Here is a 25,018-nt window from a genome sequence, read left to right as displayed (position 1 = left end):
ACTGAGGGTTCTAGAGGGGAGGGGGTGGGAGGATGGGTTAGCCTGGTGATGGGTATTAAAGAGGGCATGTTCTGCATGGAGCACTGGGTGTTATACACAAACAGTGAATCGTGGGACACTACATCAAAAACTAATGATGTAATGTATGGTGATTAACATAACATAAAAAAAAAGAATCAATGACATTGAGTGCTAGCTGTCAAGCAAAAATTGTGCTATCTTTCCATAATATGGAATGGCAATTGAAACATGGCTGCCCACTCAAGGACTACATTTTCTAGTCCCTTTGACCTATGTGTGTAGCCATGCGGCCTGTAATCGAGTACAGAATATAAGCAGAAGTGATGTGTATCACCTATAGGCCAAGACTTTTAAGAAGTTCTCTGTTCTGTCTGCCATCTAGACAGAGGCAAGAGAGGAATCCATTTAAATTGTGGCACCGTAAGTCGGCAGGAATCTGGGTCCCTGAACTACCATGGTCAAGATAGCTACTCACTGACTAGGAACATCTACTGCAATTGTTACATGAGTGAGAAATATACCTCCACTGGGATAAGCCACTAAAATGTTGGGACTAATTATTAAAATGGCTAGTATGGTTTTACCAATAAATCATCCAATGAAGAGATAGCTGTCCCTAACCACTCATGCCTGAGCACACTTCGTTTTATTCAGTGAGCACTCTGCCAACTGACAGTGGAAGGGAAGTGTTAGTTACATAGCATTTGTAAAGGATCTGGAAGGGAGGTGGTTTATCAGTGGGTGACTTTCAGAGTTAACCATATGTTAAAGTGAGAATTCTATTCAGTGTCATCCACATCACTAGACCAGACCATGGCAGAATCTGAAAGTAAAAAGTAAAAGCAGAGGTATATCAAACCAATCCAGGCTTATTTTAATTCAACTATTTTTTTTTTTAAGATTTTATTTATTTGCGAGAGAGAGAATGAGAGACAGAGAGCATGAGAGGGAGAAGGGTCAGAGGGAGAAGCAGACTCCCTGCTGAGCAGGGAGCCTGATGTGGGACTTGATCCCGGGACTCCAGGATCATGACCTGAGCCGAAGGCAGTCGCTTAACCAACTGAGCCACCCAGGCGCCCATTTTAATTCAACTATTAATAATAACAATAATATAATTTAAAATAAGACATCCAAATTTAAATTAGGTGGTATACCTGAACAACTGTGGAAACCCAGTTTTGGCTCTGGAGATAGGAGTTAACATTCACATAGAAAACTTAATAATGACCTATCCTAAGCAAAATAGGCTTCATTTGTAAATATGAATGGATAATCAAAGATTACATCTGAGGAATACATGCAGAAGGAACAAGATGAGCTAATAAAATACCTAAAGTAAGTGAACAACAAATATTTGGTGATAAAACTGACATTGAATTTAAAAATATTCAAGCCTGACAGTATGTACTTTTTCCTCTTAGCTGTGCAACATCAGCCAGATTTTACAAATGCTTGACTCTTTGAAAAACTACTTTGAAAATCAATCTAGTGCCTTACAATGGTATTGGACTAGTTTGTAAATGAGTCCTCTATTTGTTCTTGTTGCAAAATTTGTTCAAAATCAGTTGTGAATCTTTAATCAAGTGTTCAATGAAGGGAAGACCAAAGAAACTTAAAAGTTTTGAAGCCATTGAAAACAAAGTGTGTGACTAGGAAGCCATTGAATTTGTCACTACAAAAGCGAGGAAGGAAATGAACAAATCAAACAAGGAGAGCTCAAACAGTGTATCTGATTTAATTTTGCAATTTTATAATTGTGCTTTGTAATTTCTTGGGAGAAGAATTTTTTGATGAGCTTCCATTTTGGGGATAAATTTACATTTTGTAATGAATGGAATGAAATTGAAAAGACCTATTATTTTGCAACATCTCCCATTATCTGCCAAACATTGAAGATAATCAGAAATAGTGAGAACTTATTTGATGATTTTTTTTTAAATGTTTGTCTAAGAATGATAACCTCAATGAAGTAAAAAAGGGACAGTAGTGATGAACATATATTGACTAAAATATTTAAATATTTCCAAACACAAAAGCATAATTAATAACCTTCACATAGTAGAATATTCCTGAGCTTACCAGGAATCTCACCATATGTAGAAAGACTGTTTTTTCAATAAAACATGGGCTACAGAGAAGAGTCTATTGAAGGTGTCAACAAATTCAAATTTATTAATGATAAAATGCAAACTTGAAGAATATTACAATATTATGCACCAACTAAAAATAACAAGAACATATTTGTAATCAGAGTCCCAGAAGGAGAAGATAGAGACAATGTGTTAGAAAAACATTTGAAGAAATAAAGGCTAAAATATTTCCAAATATGATAGAAAATATCAAGCTACAGGTCCAAAAGCTCAAGATACCCAAGAGGGTTGAATAGAAAAAACACCACACGCAATCACATCATAGTCAAATTGCTGAAAACAAGTAATAAAGGAAAAATCTTAAAAGCAGCTAGCGAAAAAAAGACATATTCCATAGAGAAGAACAGTATAACAATGGAAGCTGAATTCTAATCAAGAGGACAACACAATGACATTTTTAAAGTGTGGAAAAAACCCTCTCAACCTAGAACTCTATATCCAGTTAAAGTATTCTTTAAAAAAAATGAAGAGAAAGCAAAGGCATTGTCTGATCCATGATCAAAGAAGAAATCACAAGAGAAATGGGAACTTATTTTGAAAGGAATGTTAAGGAACACCCATTGCATAAAAATTTGTGGATACAGTTAAAATGGTAGTGAGAAGGAAATTTATAGCATTAAATGCTTTCTTAGGAGAATAAAGGTTTAAAATCAATCACTTAAGCTACTACCTTAAAGAGCTGGAAAATGAAAAGAAAATTAAACTCAAAGTAGAGAACAAGAAGGAGCAAAGAGTAGAAGCCAGTGAAGTAGCAAATAGAGAAATAATAGAGGAAATCAATAAGGCCAAAAGTTGGTTCTTGGAAAAATTTAATAAAATTGATAATCCCTCAACCAAGAAATAGAAGGGATATGATACAAATTACCAATATCAAGAATTGCACAGGGGACATCACTAGAGACATTAAAATGATAATAAGAAAACAATCCATTGTCCGCTTAGCTAAAAGGGATAATTAAAACATACCAAAACTGATCCAAGAAGAAAACAACATCTGGATACTCTTATATTTGTTAAAGAAAGTGAATTTTAAATTAAAAAAAAAAAAAACCTTTCCAGAAAAACTCTATGCCCAGATGACTTCACTGGTGAATTTTACCAAACATTTAAGTAAGAAATTGTATCAACCATACATCATATATTTCAGAAAATAGAAGAGGAATATTTATCAGCTCATTTCCTGAGGGCAGCATAACCCTGTTATCAAAACCTGAGGAAGACATTTTAAGAAAAGGGAACCGTAGACCAATATCCCTCATGATCACAGGAACAAATATCATTGACAAAAATGACAAAACTAAGACAGTAATATATGAAAACACTAATATGCCATGACCAAATGTGAGTCATCTTAGGAATGCAAGGTTGGTATAAATACTAAAAAGTCATTCAACATAAATTGCCACATTCACAGATTAAAACAAAAAATAACATGATAATCTTAATAGAGGGACAAAAATTATTTGACAAAATTCAATATCCATCCATGGTAAAACATCTTAGCAAACTAGGAGAAAGGAACTTCCCCAATCTGATAGAAACAACTATGAAATACCTCAAGGTAATCATCATATTGAATGATGAAATATTGAACATTTCCTCTAGAGTTGGGAACAAGGCAATGAGATCTGCCTTTAGTGTGTTTTCCCACATTTTACTGCATGTTTTAAGCCACTATAATGAGTCAAGTAAGAGATAAAGATTATATAAGAAGAAATAAAATGGCCTTTATGTGACCTTTACGTAATTGCAGATAAAAACTGCTAAAGAAACTACAAGGATCTACAAGAACTAATAAATGAACCTACACAATATAATTTAGGTATGCTGAAATCAATTGTATTTTTATATAGTAGTAAAAACAAAATGGAAAAGGAATTCAAATTTATTTATAATGCCATAAAGATAAAAATACTTGGAAAGTAAATCTACCTAAATCTGTGGGGCACCTGGGTGGCTCAGTTGTTAAGCGTCTGCCTTCGGCTCAGGTCATGATCCCAGGGTCCTGGGATCGAGCCCCGCATTGGGCTCCCTGCTCCACGGGAGGCCTGCTTCTCCCTCTCCCACTTCCTCTGCTTGTGTTCCCTCTCTGGCTATGTCTCTCTCTGTCAAATAAATAAATAAAATCTTAAAAAAAAAATCTACCTAAATCTATAAGATATTCCTGAGGGAAATTAAAGAAGACACAAATAAATGGAAAGGTAAACCATGTTCATAGATTAGAAGATTCCAAATGACTAAGATACCTATTTTCTCCAAACTGATCTGTAGATTCACTATAACCGAGTCATGAACCCAGAAGGCTTTCTGATAAATTGACAACTGATTCTAAAATTAGTATCTCAATGGGAAGAACCAAGAATAGCCAAAATAATTTGGAAAAGAAAAATGCTGCACACATTATACAACCTAATTTCAAGATTTAATATAAAAGTTCAATAATCAAGGCACTGTGGTATTGGCTTTAGGATAGACAAACAGATCAATGCACAGAAATAGAGCCACACATAAACTGTCAGCTGATTCTTTGACAGAGGTGCCAAATTAATCCTATGCTGAAAATGTAGTCTTTTTACTAATGATGCTGGAAAACTGAATGGATAACTATTATGGGAAAATAATGAACTTCTATTCACATGTCTCAACAAATACAGATCTATGGATCATAGACCTAAATGCAAAATTAGAATTATGAGCTTTGAGAAGAAATCATAGATGGATTTTTTTTGTAATCTTGGAATAGGCAAAGATTTCTTAGAGAGGACAAAGAAAACACTGACCATAAAAAAATGATAAATTGGATTTCAAAACTTTAAAAATTTCATTTTATTAAAATACACCATTAAGAAAATGCATACAGGGCGCCTGGGTGGCTCAGTTGGTTAAGCAACTGCCTTCGGCTCAGGTCATGATCCTGGAGTCCCGGGATCGAGTCCCACATCGGGCTCCCTGCTCAGCGAGGAGCCTGCTTCTCCCTCTCACCCTCCCCCCTCTCATGTACTCTCTCTCATTCTCGCTCTCTCAATTAAATAAATAAATAAAATCTTTAAAAAAAAAAAGAAAGAAAATGCATACAAAGCCCCCAGACTGGGAGAATAAATAATAAGTTGTACTTTTACATAATAATGATATAGGAAGTACAATGAAAATAATACTCCATTTATATTATAATGTATAAAATATTTGAATTCCAGGCATAAACTTCTAACAATGAAACAAAAAGAAAAAATAATTGGAAAGTCATACCTTATGCTTGGTTGTATAGACTATAATAAAGATGACAACACTTCTTAATTTAGTAAAGATATTTTAATGTAAGACTAATTGATTTTTCTCAGGATATTTTACATAACATTTTTAAATGGGATTTCCAAGCCAAGGAAACATGCCTTTGTTTTTAGTTTATTGACTATTTCTAATAGTACATTTTTATCAGATTGTATTGTGACAATCAGGAATTCTATAATTGGTCTTTGATTTGTTAGTAGATACTCAAACAAACCTTGAAAAAAAAAAGTTAAGAATACTGGAATAAATATTAGGCCATGAGCAGCCCCAAATACCATAACAAGAAACATAATCTTAAAAAATGTCCTGAAGATGTATGCTTTAGCTATAGATAAAACACACACCCCTATTACTGTTGAAAGTGCACTTTGTAACATTGGGTAGCCTAGCAGATACAATGCCTCAATTGCTTTTTGGTTTCCTGAGGGCTTAGAGCTGGAAACAAATGCATAAGAAATGTGTGCAGAAAAATCGAAAGAAAACCCTATGCAAATGACAAGATTAATCATGGATATGGAATCAAGACTGACATTCCAGAATGCCATGAAACCCGTTACTCCCACAATCACAGAAGTAATAGCAAAAGTCACCCACAAGGAACACAGTGGATGAGGAATTAACAATAAGGAAACAATGAACATAGCGGTTGATGCAACAATGACATTTCGAACAGTGTTTTCTAATACTGCGGTATACTGATCAAAATATATGAATGCCTGGTTATACACCATTAGGGGAATTTCACACTTTTTGGCTCTGCTTCGTAACTGGGATAACATCATCTTCTTATCGGTTGAAGAAGAAACACCCATGGTCTGAATGAAGCCCCGGGAAGAAATGATTTCATGTGATGATGAAATATTAATATCATACACAAAAAGTGGAAAATGTGTTAAAAAATTGGGCAAACCGTTCATAAAAGTGTCCTTATCATTTACATCTTGCTTGCTGTTTTCCATATATTGCACATACTCTCGTAACCAAAACTCTGTGAGATTTTTATCTACATAGTCACTGTTTTCCAAATCCATATTTCCAGTTTTTGCCTAGCATCTTTATCCCAGTAGTCAAGAGTTTCAGTAACAATAACCATAACCCTGGGACCATAATTCAAAAAATATTCTTCTTCTACATTAAAATATGGTGTGATGTAGGAATCGTCACTTGCCAAATTTTGAAGGTCTAAACCTTCCTGCACTTGGAAACACCCATAGATACTACTTATGATGTACAAAATGTATATAAGCACTACAAAAAATTTGGACCCAGTGCTTGTGAGAAAAGGGTCAAAATAGTCTCGAAAGAACAAATTCATTGGATGGATATCAGTTTCTTGTTCATCTGGGAGAGAATCACATGGGAGACAGCAGGACCTTTTCAATGAGGAACATTTTTGGTCAGGAGTTTCTGGCTTTTTCAACCTGCGTAGACAGACTACTTGTCTTTTACCATCCAGAGCCATAAATGCTCCAAAACAGGTGAAGTTATAGAAATAACAGAAGAGCAGGGTTGTTCCTGTATAGATGAAAAAGTATTGTACGGACCTGAAAGAGGTCATAATCCCTGTATAGAAGGCCAGGACGTTGGTGATGGTGGTGATCGTAATCGACACAGCCACTTTGGAATAGACGTTGGACAGCCGCTGTTTTATGTTGTCCCTGAGGCTAGTCTTCTGCCAGGCAGAAATCATTATGAACATATCATCAACCCCAACACCTGTTAAAAAAGGGAAACAATCTTCATGCCTATTAATATCCATTAAAAACTAAACACATAAACTCAAACCATCTTCTTTGTCCATCTCTTATAAGATGTCTTATTTATCTTGCCCAGTCTGTGCTTTGATACTATTTTCCCTGTTGTTTTCTCTGGTTGCCTATGAATCCACAGCAGAATTCACGCCCTCCTCTGTGACGACTCTGTGCTTTGTACGTACTCCCGTTATTTGTACATAGCACAGGATACTCTACTCCTAGTCTTCATGTAGGGTGTTTGAATGATGAGTCAGGAAACTGTTGTGGGTGTTAGTCAAAGCAGGAGTAGCAGTGTATCTTTGATTCCACTGGATTACTTGAGAGACCATTTTCCCTCATAAACCATTTTATACAGATGCACAAACACATCAAGCCAACATTCTGTTGCTTAAAATATAAGCTGGACTTATCTGTTCTACAGTTAGCATCTAACTATCAATGTGGTATGATTTGAGAGGCACCATATAGTTCTCTTTCTCTCTCTCCGTCACACACACACACACACACACACACACACACACACACACACCCTTTTCCTCCTAGCCTGTTTTTGGTACCCAGAAAGTTATCATTTAAACTTACTTTCCCAGGTTAAGGCATTGTTAGTAAAATGCAAGTACTTTTTTTTTTTTTTAAGATTTTATTTATTTGACAGAGAGAGACACAGCGAGAGAGGGAACACAAGCAGGGGGAGCGGGAGAAGAAGAAGCAGGCTTCCCGCGGAGCAGGGAGCCCGATGTGGGACTCGATCCCAGGACCCTGGGATCATGACCTGAGCCAAAGGCAGACGCTTAACGACTGAGCCACCCAGGCGCCCCTAAAATGCAAGTACTCTTGAGGTCAGACATATGCACCAAAGTAAATCTTTTTTTTTTTTTAAAGATTTTATTTATTTATTTGTGTGAGAGAAAATGAGAGAGAGAGCACATGAGAGGGGGGAGGGTCAGAGGGAGAAGCAGACTCCCTGCCGAGCAGGGAGCCCGATGTGGGACTCGATCCAGGGACTCCGGGATCATGACCTGAGCCGAAGGCAGTCGCTTAACCAACTGAGCCACCCAGGCGCCCACCAAAGTAAATCTTAAGAATCCCTTACATATTAATGCCTACTAAGGTAATTCTTTTCCACAGGGATGTTTCATGACTGGTTTGGAATAGAGAGGACAGAAGACCATTTGAGGACTTTGAAATCACCACTGAAGACTTGGAAAGGGGAACTAGAAGGAAGAAAGGGGATTAGGAAGGACAGCATGAGCATGTTGCAGGTAAATTTCACGTCCCTCAAGCTTTCTACTAGAGTTGACACTACTTCCACTCATGTATATTGATACAAACTCAATAAAATAAACAAGTAAACACAAAAAGTGGAATAAAACGCTGATCTTCATTTCAATTTGGGGGGATCTTCTCCATGGGAGGGTACTAGGAATTGCAACTTTGCCTCTGATCAGATGTTCTATGGGTATGATCAAGAAGGCAGAAGGCTCTAAAATAACGCAAGTCTACACAGCCGGTCACAAACTGCGTCCTGACATGCCATGGCTAGCGGCCTTGAGGATTTCAGTTGTACTCAGCTGGACAAAAGGGAAGAATCAGAAGTACGAAGGACCAAGAATGAACTCATTGATATTTATGAGGCATTTAAAAACTAGTTTTATTATTTATAGAACCTTATTCAGAAATTGTCCTCACACATTTCTTGCTTGAGTTGCTTAAATCACACACACACACACACACACACACAGAACCATTCACACTCCCGTGAATACACATACTATACAATCCTGGTTTACATTAAATCAATTATATACACCTTAACCATAGTTATCATGGGCCGTGGGGGGTACTGAGTGACTAAGTATGGCTGGGTACTAGACATCCAGTGTCTCCCCTAGGAAACCAAATACTACTTCTTCCAAGCTCCTTACTTCCTCAAATATAAACACCTTTGTTTTCTCATGCTTATTATAAATTCTGAAAGTACAGGAAAATACGGAGAAAAAATTTAAACAACTGTAATTCCACCCTTCATTTTTACATATATCCATCCAGAATTTGTCCTATACAACTACGCCCATACAACTGTATCTCTCTATTTCGAACACCTTGTTTCACAACTGACATTTTTCTGGTAGAGGTTATATATCTTGTATGTACCTTATATATCTTATAAATCTGCCTCTTTCTAAGGACTGAATATGATTCAAAATTTTAATATGTTACATTTGAGTTGCCCAATCCCATGTTGATCAGGGGATTAGATGGTTTTCAAAACCTTCTCGTTCTACATAATGCCAAAATGAACATAATTTTTCTACTTTTTAAGCACTTGTCCAAGCACTTCTAGGACAAATTCCTAGAAGTGGAATCAGTAAGCCAAAGGCATTCCCTGTTTAATTTTTAAGTCTTTTGATTTGTTGCAAAACTGGACTAAAAGAAGGGTGTACCAGTTTATAATTGTCCCGTAGCAGAATGAGTGTTCATTTCCATACAACCTTCCTTCAATCTTGCTGATATTTATTAATCTGATAAGAAAACAAGGTGTCTCACTTTTGGTTTAATTTTCATCCTTCAGTTAATTGAGAGATCAAATTATTTTTTTCTTATATTTCCAGTGATTCATATTTTGGACTTTTGGGGTGTGAACCGCCTGTTCATGTCCCTTGTCTGTGTTTTTCCATTTGGGGTACTAGACTTTTCTACCTCTAAGGACACATAATTCAATTTGACTTTCTTTTTTCCTGTCACCTCATTTTGGATCTATAGAGCCACTTAAATATAATTATTTTGCTTAATCTAACCTAAACTCCTTCCCTTATCTACCCCGCACCCCCACATATATGATGTGTAGTCTCATGTTTTGTTTTACTCACCCAGAATAAGAAACGGTGAATTTGCAACTATGATCACAAATGGCACCCCAATGTACAGCATCAGGCCAAAGCTGCTCACCATCGCCAAGGCCGCAGAAATCACTCCAAAGGCTGCAACCCACATTTTGTTGCGTACACAGTCACACCTGTAAATTTGGAGGGAAAAATCATGAGATCTGTGGTGGTAGCTTCTATACTGAAATTCCATCAGTTTATAACATTCTCGACTTGGACACCTGGTCAGAAAGCTCTTGGGCAATAATTCCCAGGCCTGTCTATTGGAGACCTTTAACTCCCAGGCACCATCCCAGACCAAGTGGGAAATAGGAGAGAGGGAACAGAAAAGTTATCTGTGCTTTTACCAAATTTCCTGGGTGATTCTTCTGCAGCTGAGCAAGCACTACTCCCCACTGACTGGTAGTTGAGAACCACAAAGATATACTAAAGCACTCCCAATGGTTAATTCCACTTTGCTCTTCAAAGGGTGTAAATGGAATACAACAGCAAAGGGAGGGCAAGCTGTAGCTGAGAAAGTACCCATACCCAGTGCTCTTTTCACCCAACCCTTGACCCCAGCTAGCCATAGGTGCAATCCTAAAGAGCTCCTGTATTTCAGAGCCAGTTCAATATGTATTGTCGTTAGCAAAGTGTAGAAAGACTCCTCCTAAAACATGTTCAGGATTCTTGTCTACTGCTGAAGTGGGCTGTAGAAAAGTTGCTACTAATTGCAAAAGAATTGGAAATGTAGTCCATTTTGAATAACATAGACGTGCCTGTTTCCCAGAAATGAGAATATATAGACAGCATTTTAAAGTATGGATTCAGTACTTGACCTACCCAACAACCACAACATTACATTTTTTTAAAAGATTATTTATTTATTTGTCAGAGAGACAGTGAGAGAGAGAGGGAGCACAAGCAGGGGGCGTGGCAGGCAGAGGGAGAGGGAGAAGCAGGGAGCCTGACGCTGGACTCGTTCCCAGAACCCTGGGATCGTGACCTGAGCCAAAGGCAACGCTTAACCGACTGAGCCACCCAGGTGCCCTCCACATTGTGTTTTAAAATATTGACAACAATCTCTGGTTTTATACTTCACTTGTTTGTTAACTGCTTCAAAACAAATGACTGATACTCGTCTCTAGATATTTTTAGGAAGAGAGAGAAACGAAGTTTGGATTGAAAACTAGGAGTCAACTATGGAAATGGAAGCACTGATTCTAACACAGCAGGAACGCGACTAAAGACCTTTTACTGTTGTAACAATAAAGTAGCTAAACTTATTATGAAAAAAAATTTCTACGCCATGGTTGTATTTCACTTTTTTTCAGCCCACCAGTGCTAGGAGTTAAATTCAGGACCCCAAATCAACCACATACACAAAATTCCAGAGCAAAAGTAAATTGCTTTGTTAGAATAAAATTTGACTATAATGAATACTTTTTTTTTTTATTAAAGATTTTTATTTATTTATTTGAGAGAGAGAGACTGAGAGAGAGAGCACATGAGAGGGGGGAGGGTCGGGAGGGTCAGAGGGAGAAGCAGACTCCCTGCCGAGCAGGGAGCCCGATGCGGGACTCAATCCAGGGACTCCAGGATCATGACCTGAGCCGAAGGCAGTTGCTTAACCAACTGAGCCACCCAGGCGCCCTAATGAATACTTTCTTAAAACACTACTGGCTTATAGCAGTTTAAAAGAAGAAAGTAACAAAGATGAACTCTGAAATCAGAAATATTAAGCAGGATAAAAGTTACATATGACATTTATTTCTATTCCTTCTTTCAAGTTTCCAGATTTTTTGGTGTGAATTTTTCAGATGGGGGAGTATGACTTTACTTTGACTAGTTGCTGAGTTGCTGAAAGTCATTGACTTTCTCTCAGTGACCTTTATTTTAATGTTCATTAGACAATGGAAGAAAAGATTTGAAAGTGGAACACTATAGGAGTTTGGTGAATACACTTGCAGATATTCCAGTCCCCCAGAAGGATTTTGTTTTAAGCAGTTTATCAGAATGACCTAGGAGAGTCTTAGAACTTTAGATTTCCTGGAACCTAGCTATGCAGATCCCGATTCAGTAGGTTTGTAGTGAAGCTGCTGAGTCTCTATGTCTAAAACTTTCCTCATACGATTCCAGTGCTCAGGCCGATTTGGGCATCACTGGCAGCAAAATGGCCAATCTTCTGAATTTTTTATTCACTTAGCAGAGAAGGGCTAAATTAGAAATTACTGCTCTTAGAAAACAATCTGTATGTTTGGTGAGAGATCCACATCTTCCTTGAAAGGTAATGATGTCTCCCATGAGTAAACAATAATTTACAGTGTATTTGAGAAGGGAAAGATTTTCCCCAGATTGTTTCAGAAACTGATCTAATATTTGGGGTAGGTTTTGTCATTTCCAAAATGTTAGACAATTTTGAAATAGTCTAGAAGCTCAATATACCACTACTTGAATAAGGTTTAAATTAGAGCATAAACTTGAAAAAGTCTTACTATTGTTCATATGACTTCACTATAAGACAACAAATATAGAACCCTAAAATGTGTTCAAATAAGGGTTCTGTGTGAGGTAAATGCATGCATGCAAGGAATAACCTTCATATGTAAGTATCTGAGACAAGCAGGATAGGCAATGTCTTAGGGACTGTCTAGGAGGCCCCGCCCAGAACAGAGATAAGAGATTCTCAGTGATAACAGAGGGGTAGGAGTGGGAGATGTCCAAGGAACTTACAAACACATTCATAGGAGAATTAGTTTTATTTTCAAGCCCAGAGAAGGCTTGAAATTGAATTGAATCATCGAATTGAACCATCATGGCAGCATCTGTACCTTAAGAATTTTCCTGCTCCCTTTCCTCTTCTCCTTGGGCATGCTCCAACCCAGGAGGCAGCTTAGCAAGATGAAAAGTAGGGATAGAAGTGATAGAGGAGGGCTAGTGAATCCCCTTTTTCCCCATTGAGGACTATCCCGCGCAGCACGCTCTGGCTAAGAGTGCTGGGGGGAAACTTAGCTTCAAATCTAGTTACCACTTTTGTTTATTACATGGACACGGACATTTTAGTTCTGAATGGAGCATTTTGTCTTACCTAAGAATGACCACAAAAGTCACAGGACCTGCCTGAGTTTTCATGGGACAGAGGAAGAACTTGCTCTACCTACAAAACTTAAAGGGAACAAAGGGAGACCAAAATCAAGTTGCTGTATGTTTATACCTCATGAGTCCCATGTGTTCAGTATCTTGGTTACATCCACATAAAGTCTTCAAAGAGACATAAATATAAATCATTTTCTAATTGCCTTTGGTATAAGATTTTCTGTATTACTGTCCATAATCATTTGTAAAGATAAGCAGGAATTGGTATAAACTTGTATCTTCAGAACCAACTATCTAGTAGAAAACTTGTGTCAAACCAGTTGTTGGTACCTTGTAGATTCCACACTAGTTTAACATTTTTTTTTACTCTACTGACTTTAACAAGACTGAATTTTGTCTTTTCCCCTCCCCATTCTTCCTCCCTCTCTCCCTCCCTCCTACCCTTCCTCTTTAGTATTTTGGTTTGTTTTCTAGGGTATGTGGTCTTTCTTTCCAGAATAACAAAGTTGTGAAATAGTTTATTGACTTGAAAGAAGTACCCACTGTGGTTAACTCCCTTTACCTCCTGGGGCCTCATTTTTCTCTACCTTAAAATCTAGAATGTTTGCAAGCCAACCTACACATGAGAATCAACTAGAGAAGTTTTTGAAATACAGATTTTCTAACTGAACCCCCAGAGACTTGGCTCAATAGGGCAGGGCCTCAGAATACATGGGTTTAGAGTTCTCTCTGTGACTGCTGTGAGAATCACTGGAATGATATAATCTGTGGGGTTCTTTCTATACCTAAATTCTTTTGTTTTGCTGATATTTTTCATATTTTAGCTTTCTGATCAAAAGAGCCCAAGTCAACCCTAATGCCTAGATAACAATTTTTAAGTGCTTAACAAGGTAAACCCCACATCAGAACAATGAAGATACCTAAGTCAGTTAAATTAAAGATTAATTTTTTATATACTTAGAAGTGCTAGTTCAAACTTATAATAGAAATAAGGACTGTTGTTTAGTTCTATCAGCATATCTGCCTCCAAATGGAATAATTAGTCATAATTGGCACAATATGTAAGATAAACAACATACGCCAAATCAAACAAAACTGGCCACAATTTCTTTTTTCCTTTTCTTTTTTTTTTTTAAAGATTTTATTTATGTATTTGACAGAGAGAGAGAGGGCCAACCAGGGGGAGTAGCAGGCAGAGGGAGAGGGAGAAGCAGGCTCCCTGCTGAGCAAGGAGCCAGATGTGGGGCTCGCTCCCAGGACCCTGGGATCATGACCTGAGCCGAAGGCAGACGTTTAACTGACTGAGCCACCCAGGCATCCCTGGCCACAATTTCTTTATTTCTTTTTACTATTCTCTCTGATTTCACCCTATTGCTAATGGGGAAAAAAAGTTTAAAAAATAAGAGTTTAGTGCTGGACATCAGCAAAACCTGGAGTAGGAATTTCCCAAGTCTCATCACCCCACCCAAGCCCCAGAAATATAGGAAAACAAGCATATATTTTCAGAATTCTGTGAACTCTGAAATGTAGTCAAAAGCTTACAACAACTAAGCAAGTGTTGAATAAAAGAAAAGGTGGGGGAGCACTTCAAAATTGTAGGAAGGTTTTGTAGTGAATTTACATGCCCTGTCCCTGTCCCTCTCCAGTGTGGTAGAAGTCTTAAAGTGGCAGTGACCATAAAGTGGCAGATGTGTTAAAGTGGCCACAGGCTCAAGGTTGCCACAGCGTTAAGGCAGTGGCAGTCTTAAAGCCGTACCAGCTCATGTTACCAGTATGGAACCAATTCCCTGTTTCTGGAGGAAGCAGAGCAGATCGTATTCCTAAAATATTTTATGTCTGTTCTAACATGTTTGGGGGCTACCTGAAGGACTGATGCGAAGCACCCCTCTGTTTTGTCTAACTCAACTCAGGTTGAGAAAATTGGAAATGCCACAAGTTGAATTACCAAACCTCAAGTGCATGGAGCAAAAGATTACAGCTCAAAAATACAAAAGACTGTCTATGGCTAAAGATGAGTAGCATTTCTCTGGGAATTTAGGACAGTAAAAAGCACTCAGGTATACTGGGGAATTTAGAAAGTTGCTCAGGGCAAGATGTATGCTCAGAAAAAAACCTGAGAAGACCATAAGCTTTCACCTAGGGCTGATCCCTAGGCACAGTGTAAGCCTTGCTAAGTGCTGAAAGAGGGTCCAGGCATAGAACCACTTTGCAAAAAGTGGGAGAGCTCCTGGCATCCAAGGAAATCTATGTCAAGACACTAGCTAAACACAAGCTAAGGTACAGAAACTTCAAAACTACAAAAACAAGAATTACAGTCTTTACAATAATAGTTTGGGAAAATCACTAAGAAAATGGATTACTACAGTCTTAAATAAACACATTAAAAAACAACAGAAAACTCTAGGGAAGAGGGAATCTGATTTCCAGTTACTACATTATGACAGCCAAATGTCTAGTTTTCAACAACAATAACAACAAAAATCACAAGGTATACAAAGAAAGAGGAAAGTGGCTCAAAATATGTATGAAACAAAATAAATCAACAGAAATAATCCTTGAGTAAAGACAGAGATAGGCCTTACTAAACAAACTCTATAAACACTGTTCTAAATATGCTGACAGAGTTAAAGGAGAACACTGATAAGGAAATTAAAAAAATGTTTGAATTTATAATAATAAATTAAAATAATGTTATGTTTAAGATTTGTTTATTTGAGAGAGAGCAAGAGCATGAGTGGGGGGAAGGGCAGAGGGAGAGAATCTTCAAGCAGACTCCACATTGAGCACAGAGCCTGCCTGCTGTGGGGCTCAATTTCAGCACCCATGAGATCATGACCTGAGCTGAAACCAAGAGTCAGACACTTAACCAACTGAGCCACCCAGGTGCCACCATATTTGTGTGTTTTTGAAGTTAAGCTGGTATCAATTTAATGTAGGTTGTTTAAAATTTAGAATTATATGAATCTCCATGGTAAGAAAATCTCACAAAATCATTGCCAAAGGAAATGACAAGAGAATCAAACAGCTCACTAGAAAAATTGAAACTAAACATTCAAGAGGCATAATGGATGAAATGAGGGACAAAAAGCTATAAGATACACAGAATGCAAATAGCCAAATAGCAGAAGTCTTTCCTTGTCAGCAGTTACTTTAAAAAAATTTTTTTTATTGTTATGTTAATCCCCATACATTACATCATTAGTTTTAGATGTAGTGTTCCATGATTCATTGTTTGTGCATAACACCCAGTGCTCCATGCAGAACGTGCCCTCTTTAATACCCATCACCAGGCTAACCCATCCTCCCACCCCCCTCCCCTCCAGAACCCTCAGTTTGTTTTTCAGAGTCCATTGTCTCTCATGGTTCATCTCCCCCTCTGATTTCCACCCTGTCAGCAGTTACTTTAAATGTAAATGTATTAAACTCTCCAGTCAAAACGTAGAGATTGACAAAATGGATAAAATAACATGATTCAACTATCTGCTATCTACAAGGGACTCACTTTAGATCCAAAGACACAAACAAACTGAAAGTTAAAGGATGGAGAAAGATATTTCATACGAATAGTAACCAAAGGACAGCAGGGGTGGATATACTAATATAAGATGAAATAGATTTTATTTTAAAAATGATTAAAAGAGACAAAGAAGGACATTATATATTGATAAAAAGGCCAATTCATCAAGAAGATATAAAAACTACAAACATACATGCACCACCAATAGAGACCCAGAATACATGAAGCAAATTTTGACAGACTTGTAGAGAGAAATAGGTAGCTCTACAGTAATAGTTGGAGAATTCAGTATACCATTTTCAATAATAAATAAAACAGCTAGGCAAATAATCTATAAGGAAACATAAGAAATGGACAACACTATAAATCAGTTAGACCTTACAGAGATATATAGAACACTCAACCCAATGATAGCAGAATATACATTATTCTCAAGGGCACGTGAAATATTCTCCGGAATAGATCATATGCTAGGTTACAAGATATGTCTGAAAATGTAAAAATATTGAAATTACACAAAGTATCTTTTCAACCAACAATGGAATGAAGCTCCAAATCAATAAGAGAGGGAAAACTGGATAATTCAAAATATATGGAAATTAAACAACTAATGGGCCAAAGAATAAATCACACAGGAAATTAGAAAATACTTAGCAACAAATGAAAAGAAACACACAGTATACCATATCATAACTTACTGGATGTAGCAACACCAGTGCTCACAGATAAATTTATACTACATTAAAAAAAGAAAAAAGATCTTAAATCACCTTATGGCGATTTCTAGACATTCTGTAGAAATAGAAACAAAACAAAACCCAAAGCTAACAGAAGGAAGGAAATGAAAAGATTAGAACAGAGAAAAATAAAACTGAAAATAGAAAAACAAAGGAGAATCAACAAAAGTAAAAGTTGGTTATATAAAAAAATCAACAAATTGACAAACCTTTATCTAGAGTGACAAAGAAAAAAGAAGATCCAAATAACTAAATCAGATATGAAAGTGAAGGCATTACTACTGATTTTAGAGAAATAGAAAGGATTATAAAAAATACTATAAACAACTTACACCAACAAATTAGATAACCTAGATGAAATGCACAAATTTCTAGAAACACACAAATGACCTAAACTGACTCAAGATGAAATGGAAAATCTCAACAGACATGTAACAAGTAAAAAGATTGAATCAGTAATCAAAAACCTCCCGACAAAGAAAAGTCCAAGACCAAATCATTTCACTGGTGAATTTTACTAAACACGTAAAGAAGAATTAACACCAATCCTTCTCAAATCCTTCCAAAAAATTGAAAAGGAAGGAACACTTCCTAACTCATTCTATGAGGCCACATTACACTAATACCAATGCAAGACAAAGACTACAAGAAGACTACAGATCAACATCTCTTATGAATATGGATGCAGATATCCTTAATAAAATTCTAGTGAACCCAATTCAATAGAACATTAAGAGGATTATACATCATGACCAAGTGGGATTTATCCCAGGAATGCAAGAGTGGTTCAACATGGGAAAATCAATCAATGTAATATACCACACTAATAGAGCAAAGGATAAAAAGCACATGATCATCTCAATAGATGCAGAAAAGGCATTTGACAAGATCTAATACCCATTTATGATAAAAAAAAAAAAACCCTCAAGAAACAAGGAATAGAAATGAACTTCCTCAAAATAATAGGGGTATTTATGAAAACTGCTTAGCTAGCATTATACTCAATAGTGAAAGACTGAAAGAGTTCCCTCTAAAATCAGGAACAAGATAAAGATGCCCATTTTCACCAATGGCATTCAACATTGAAGTAGAAGTGCTAGCCAGAGCAATTAGATAAGAAATAGAAATAAAAAGAATTCAAACTGGAAATGAAGAAGATAACTATTCCCTTTTACATGATTACATGATTCTATATCTGAAAATTCCAAAGAATCCACAATAAAACTAATAGAGTTAATAAACAAATTGAACAAAGCAAGATACAAGATCAACACACAAAAATCAGTTGTTTCTATTTGTGTGCAATCAACAATCCAAAAATGAAATGAAGAAAGCAATTCCATTTAAATAGTGTCTAAAATAATAAAATACTTAGAAATAAATTTAAACAAGGAAGTGAAAGACTAAAAATTACAAAAATTTGGTAAAAGAAACTAAAGAAGACCTAAATTAATGGAAAGAAATCCTTAGTTCATGGGGAGGAAGACAGTATTGTTAAAATGTCAATCACACCTAAAACAGCCTATAGATTCAACACAATCTTCATTACAAAATTCCAATTGGCCTTTTTTTTCTTAAGAAATGGAAAACCCAACCGTCAAATTCATATGGAATTGCAAGGATCCCTGGATATCCCTGAAAAAGAAGAAAAGAACTGGAGGACTGTGATTTCCAGATTTCAAAACTCACAACAAAGCTACAGCAATCAAAACAGTGTGGTACTGGCAAATCAACAGACTTGTAGGCTAATGGAATAGAATTGAGAGTCCAGAAATAAACCCATACATCTACAGCCAATTGATTCTTGACAAGGATGCCAAATCCAACCAACTTGGAAAGAACAGTCTCTTCAACACATGGTACCTGGACAACTGGATTTCCATATGTGCAAGAATGAATTCCATATGTGAGTAGAATGACCTCTACTCACACCATATACAAAAATGAACTAAAAACTGATCAACAACTTAAATATAAGAGCTAAAACCATAAAACTCTTAGAAGGAAACAGAGGGAAAATGTGCATGACCTTGGACTTGTCAATGGCTTCATAGATGTAACACCAAAAGCATAAGTAACAAAAGAAAAATGATAAAAGATAAATTGGATTTCATCAAAATTAAAAACTCCTGTGCATTAAAGACATTATCAAAAAAGTGAAGAGACAGTACACGGAGTGGGAGGAAATATTTACAAATCATGTATCTTTTTTTTTTTTTTTGAGAAAGAGAGAGATAGCAAGAGCGTGAGCAGGGGGGAGGGGCGGGGGGGAGAGAAAATCTTAAGTAGGCTCCACACCCAACACTGAGCCTGACGAGGTGCTCGATCTCACAACCCTGAGATCATGAGCTGAGCTGAAACCAAGAGTTGGTATGCTCAACTGAGCCACCCAGGCACCCCTACAAATCATATATCTGATAAGGGTTTAATATCCAAAATACACAAAGTACTCACTAACAACAGGACTCAACAACCAAAAGACAAACAACCCGATTAAAAAATGGGCAAAGGACTTGCATAGACATCTTTCCAAAGAAGATAGGCAAATGGCCAATAAGCACATGAAAAGATACTGAACAACATCAGTAATTAGGGAATTGTAAATCAAGCCACACTTTGCCACTACTAAGATGGCTATAATCAATAAAACAAAAAGTAACAAGTGTTGGTGAGGATGTGCAGAAATTGGAACCCTTATACATTGCTGGTAGGATATAAAATGGGGTAGCCTCTGTGGCAAGCAGTTTGGCTGTTCATCAAAGAATTATCATACAACTCACCAATTCAACTCTTAGGTATATACTGAAAGGAATTGAAAACAGAAGCTCAAACAAATATTTGTACACCAGGGTTCATTGTAGCATTATTTACAATAGCCAAAAGGTGGAAACATTCCAAGTGCCCATCAACAGATAAATGGATAAACAGTGCTGTTTATACACGATGAAATATTAGTCCGTCATAAAAAGGAATGAAGTTTTGATACATGCTACGTCATAGTTGAACCTTGAAAACATTGTGCTAAGTGAAATGAGCGAGTTACAAAAGAACAAATATTGTAAGATTCCACTCATATGAAATCTCTAGAATAGGCAAATTCATAGGGATAGAAAGTAGATGAAGGTTAACCGGGACTGGGGCCATGGAAGGTTACTGCCGAATGCTTATACAAATTCTGTTTGGAGAGATGGAAAATGTTTAGAAACAGATAGTTGTGACGGTTGCACGTTGAATCTAATTCAACGGTTGACAGTGTGAACCTAATTAATGCCACTGAATAGTACACTGAAAAATGATTGAAATGACATATTTTATATCTTTTATATGTATTTCATCACACGCAAATAATTTTTAAAAAGAGTTAAACAACCAGTAAAGCTGTTTTACCTGTAGCATGATGTGATTGCGAATAATACGATTAGAACGTATGCCAAGTGGAACAGAGGGATCACGGTTTTAGAAGTTGCTTCAAATTCCAGTTGTCTGGAAAGTGATGTGAAATAGACCACCTGCCACAAAAATATACACAAGTAAATAACTTTTCACTCCAATATCTGTGTGTGTTATAAACACTACTGAAACACTATAGCTTATTCATTGAAACAACAGGTTAAAATTTAGTAAAAGATCAAAATATGTGAACTATGACTTTAGAATAAAGAAGGCAACATAGATTTGCTTCTTCCCACAAATCCCTGACATGCTTTCCGAAGTTTCTTGCAAAAACCCAAAGTTTAAAACTCCTGACTATACAGGGCGCCTGGGTGGCTCAGTTGGTTAAGCGACTGCCTTCGGCTCAGGTCATGATCCCGGAGTCCTGGGATCGAGTCCCGCATCGGGCTCCCTGCTCAGCAAGGAGCCTGCTTCTCCCTCTGACCCTCCCCCCTCTCATGTACTCTCTCTCTCTCTCTCATTCTCGCTCTCTCAAATAAATAAATCTTTAAAAAACAAACAAACAAACAAAAAAACTCCTGACTATACAAAATCTGAGTTCTGTATAAGACTGTGAAGTCATTAACAGCCACAGAAAAGTGTCGCTTTTTCTAAATTTTATTAGGTTGTTGTCTTTTACTATTTTAATTGCATTGATATTTCAGAAAGCTCTAGCATTCAAAAGCTTTTTCCAGTAGTTGTCTCACTTTGACCAGGCTTATTCACAAGTACTAGTAGGCTTGCTGGCCCAACGTTACAGAATAGTTAGCATGTGCCTGGGTGCGATCACTTACTTGGAAAATGCTAAGCTAGTTCTCTTTTCAAAAACACCATGGAACTTCTGCTTAAAGGTTTTTCTTTTTAATTTTTTATTTATTTTTTATTTCAGTGAACTCCAAACAAATTTTAGGGGGCTCGCCCAAACAGCAGAGACTTTAACTAAAAGTAGGAATTTCAAAGTCATTTGACTAGGAAACCTGATGATCAATGTCTGTATGGAACAGACCTACCTTGAGGATGTAGGATTTGTGTTTTCCACCAGAACATTACTAAGGATTTAAGATTTGTGGCAACCTTTGATGTGTGAGATTAAGGCCTCTGGATTAAGTACCAAATAGAGTAGAGCACTCCCAGCTTCAAGCCAAGGACTCCATCAAATAATCAGGGAGTGCTACTGCTATGATCCTTGGAAAAAGTGTCCTTATTCCTCCCACCTTCTCCTGGCCTCCCTATCAAGCCCAACCACCAGGTACCTGGATCTTCTTCAGGGCCAGACTCGTTTTCATGTTGCTAGACTGGTTCAGGAAATGGATCAACCACATCTTGCTAAGCTCGTTGACCTCTCCATCCTCCGTCTTCAGGTAGTACAGAAGCCGCATGGCTTTGGCCTTCACGAGTAACTGGTTCATTCCCATCCTCTTGCCGAAAAGGGTTCCCCCAATGGTGCCGGCCAGGTAGATGGGCTGACCCGTTTGGTTGAAGATTGGGAAGGTGATGTGTCTCAGGTCGAGGTTCTTGTTCATCTTCCAGGCAGCCAGGAGTGGGTTGGAGGGCACGCAGAGGCCCTGGTTCTTAGCGCACACCTGACTGTAGCGGATCTGGGCTCCGTTTTCCTCTGTCACATACAGATCCTGTACCACGTCGTCCAATTTACCAATTTCCTCTAGGATTTCTTGTTCCAGCAGTGAGGCAGTGTTGGAGACCGCCAGAATACAAGCAAAGTTGACTTCGGTGCTCTTCCTGGAGATGGAGAAGAGGTAAGAGTCGTTGGTGGTGAAATGTCCCTGCACAAAGCGCCGCTCAGCCTTGGCCCGGCTCCCTATGGGGGTGTACTGCTCCTCGAGGTTTTCTTCTACATCCGTGGGCAAGTAAATCAAGCCAGTGCCCAGAGTGGCCGTCAGCACCATGGACACCAGCAGGAAGATCCAGGGGTGCGAGCCCACCTCCCAGCCCAGCCTTCCGAAGGCGCGGGAGAGGGGCGCCTCTAGGCAGTTGGTGCGGCAACCGGGTCTCCCCGACAACCGATTGCCCGACCCGGGAGCCGGCGGACTTGAACGCCCCTGCACTGACCCCGACTGGGGCTGGGACGCCCCAAGGGACTGCGTGCTCTGCCCCGAAGCCCAGTTCAGCTCGGGTTCCCGCCCTTGACTTGACTCCAAGAGCTGCTCTGGGTCCTGCTTGGAGGCGGGGAGCGGCTCTGCCCGCGGGCCTGCCTCCACCTCCGACGGCCGCGCGGAGTCTGGCCCAGGCCCGGCCTCGGGTTCCCGCTCCGCCTCCACCTCGGGCCAGGCCTCCCGCACCACGCTGGAAGGCCTGAAGCTCATTTCTGGGAAGGAAAGGCAATGTTCTCAAACTGGACAGCAGGTCAGACTGCAGCCACTGGGCGCTCGCGGCGCCCAACTCCACCCCCACCCAACGTTTCCTGGAGAAATTCTAAGGGAGTCCGTTTGAGTTCGCGGCCTCGCGCCCGGGGCCTGGAGGCTTCGTTGGGGAGCACGTGTTTGTTTGCTTTTAAAGATTTTATTCATTTGACGGAGAAGGACACTGCGAGAGAGGGAACACCAGCAGGGCGAGTGGGAGAGGGAGAAGCAGGCTTCCCGCAGAGCGGGGAGTCCGATGCGGGGCTCGATCCCAGGACTCTGGGATCATGAGCTGAGCCGAAGGCAGACGCCCAACCGCTGAGGCATCCAGGCGCCCCAAGGGAGGACGTGTTTTGACCCATAGCCTCACTGGCCCCATATTTGTCTGGGGTGTGCCTGTGCTCTCGGGAGTTTAGTTAACACAGAAACACTTCTTTCATTTTTTTTTTTAAGACTTTATTTATTTATTTGACAGAGAGACACTGTGAGAGAGGGAACACCAGCAGGGGGAGTGGGAGAGGGAGAAGCAGGCTTCCCGCAGAGCGGGGAGTCCGATGCGGGGCTCGATCCCAGGACCCTGAGCTGAAGGCAGACGCGTAACGACTGAGCCACCCAGTCGCCCCCCTGTTTATTTATTTTTTAAAGATTTTATTTATTTATTTGACAGAGAGACACAGCGAGAGAGGGAACACAAGCGGGGGAGCAGGAGAGGGAGAAGCAGGCTTCCCGCCGGGCAGGGAGCCTGACATGGGGCTTGATCCCAAGAGCCTGGGATCCTGACCTGAGCCAAAGGCAGACGCTGGACGACTGAGCCACCCACCCCGTTTTCTATTTTAAAAGTTAGGATAAAGGGGACCGAGGATTCCTTTTCTCCTTTATCTGCATGTTGCAAGTCCTGGTTATAGCTACATCCGGAGTTTATCCTCGGTGTGCTATAAATCTAGTGGTACCTGTATCACATTTAAATGGAGGAACTGATCTGGGAATTCCATTTGTTAAACCGTATCTACATTATGGAGAGAAATGGCTCAGCTGGTTTCCTAAACATTTAGGATGAAATGTTAGAGGGAGGGTGTTCACAAGTATTCTGTATTGTACAAAACCAAACACAGGGCCTCTTACTACCCGTCTTTATGGTATTTCTTTAGAACAGCATCAGCGTGTTTGTTTTTTTTTAATCTCAATACACAACATTCAAAACACAAAATTTCTACAATTGCTCATAAATCAGCCACTGTGAAGTACTAAATTCTATAGAAAAATATGTACCTCAAGGTTTGATTTTATCGAGTTTCTTCATTCTAGTTCATTGATTCTAGATTATGTAATTTTACTAATCTAGTTATCTAGATTACTAATGTTTGTGTGGGTTTAGAATGTCAATGAAAAATACCACTAATAGTTGTTCCCCACCGGTTTTTCTGTATTATTCCATAAAAGGAATTTGGCACTTTTAAAATGAGCTCATCTGCCATATTTGAGTTGTGAAACCCTTTCATATTGGTTTCAGAGCTCTAGACTAATCCAAGTGCAGCTATAACATGGCCTAGAAGTCACATGTCTTAAGTGACAAGTCTCTTAAGTTTCTTCCTTTCAATTCACACAACCCTCTGGCCTTAATCTGAAGAATGGTATCTACTTTGTCAGGATAGGATTCTCCATACTTTATAAAATGCCTTCTGGATGAGAAGGGGGTGGGTATTGGGAATTCAAGAATATAGTTTAGAACTTAAAATTTTAAAATTTTATCTAGTCTACTTCTTATCCATCTTCAGTCTAGATAAAATGAAGCAGGCAAA

The 25,018-nt window shown here is 38.5% G+C and overlaps 1 protein-coding gene across 1 annotated transcript; it reads right to left on the bottom strand.

Annotated features, from left to right (window-relative positions):
- Positions 1-800: 800 nt before the first annotated feature.
- Positions 801-23,183, bottom strand: LOC123841294 (patched domain-containing protein 3-like). Its single transcript, XM_064590295.1, is given in 6 exon segments — positions 801-844; positions 5,674-6,492; positions 6,495-7,175; positions 10,084-10,229; positions 20,815-20,936; positions 22,113-23,183. Coding segments are annotated over 6 exon segments (2,883 nt in total).
- Between the last annotated feature and the right edge of the window lie 1,835 nt (positions 23,184-25,018).

The sequence above is a fragment of the Mirounga angustirostris genome, unplaced genomic scaffold (assembly GCF_029215605.1).
Source record: "Mirounga angustirostris isolate CCGP_5_RB_7025 unplaced genomic scaffold, mMirAng1.0.hap1 SCAF_5, whole genome shotgun sequence".
NCBI classification, from domain to species: domain Eukaryota; kingdom Metazoa; phylum Chordata; class Mammalia; order Carnivora; family Phocidae; genus Mirounga; species Mirounga angustirostris.
This window is presented reverse-complemented; position numbering and strand designations above follow the sequence as displayed.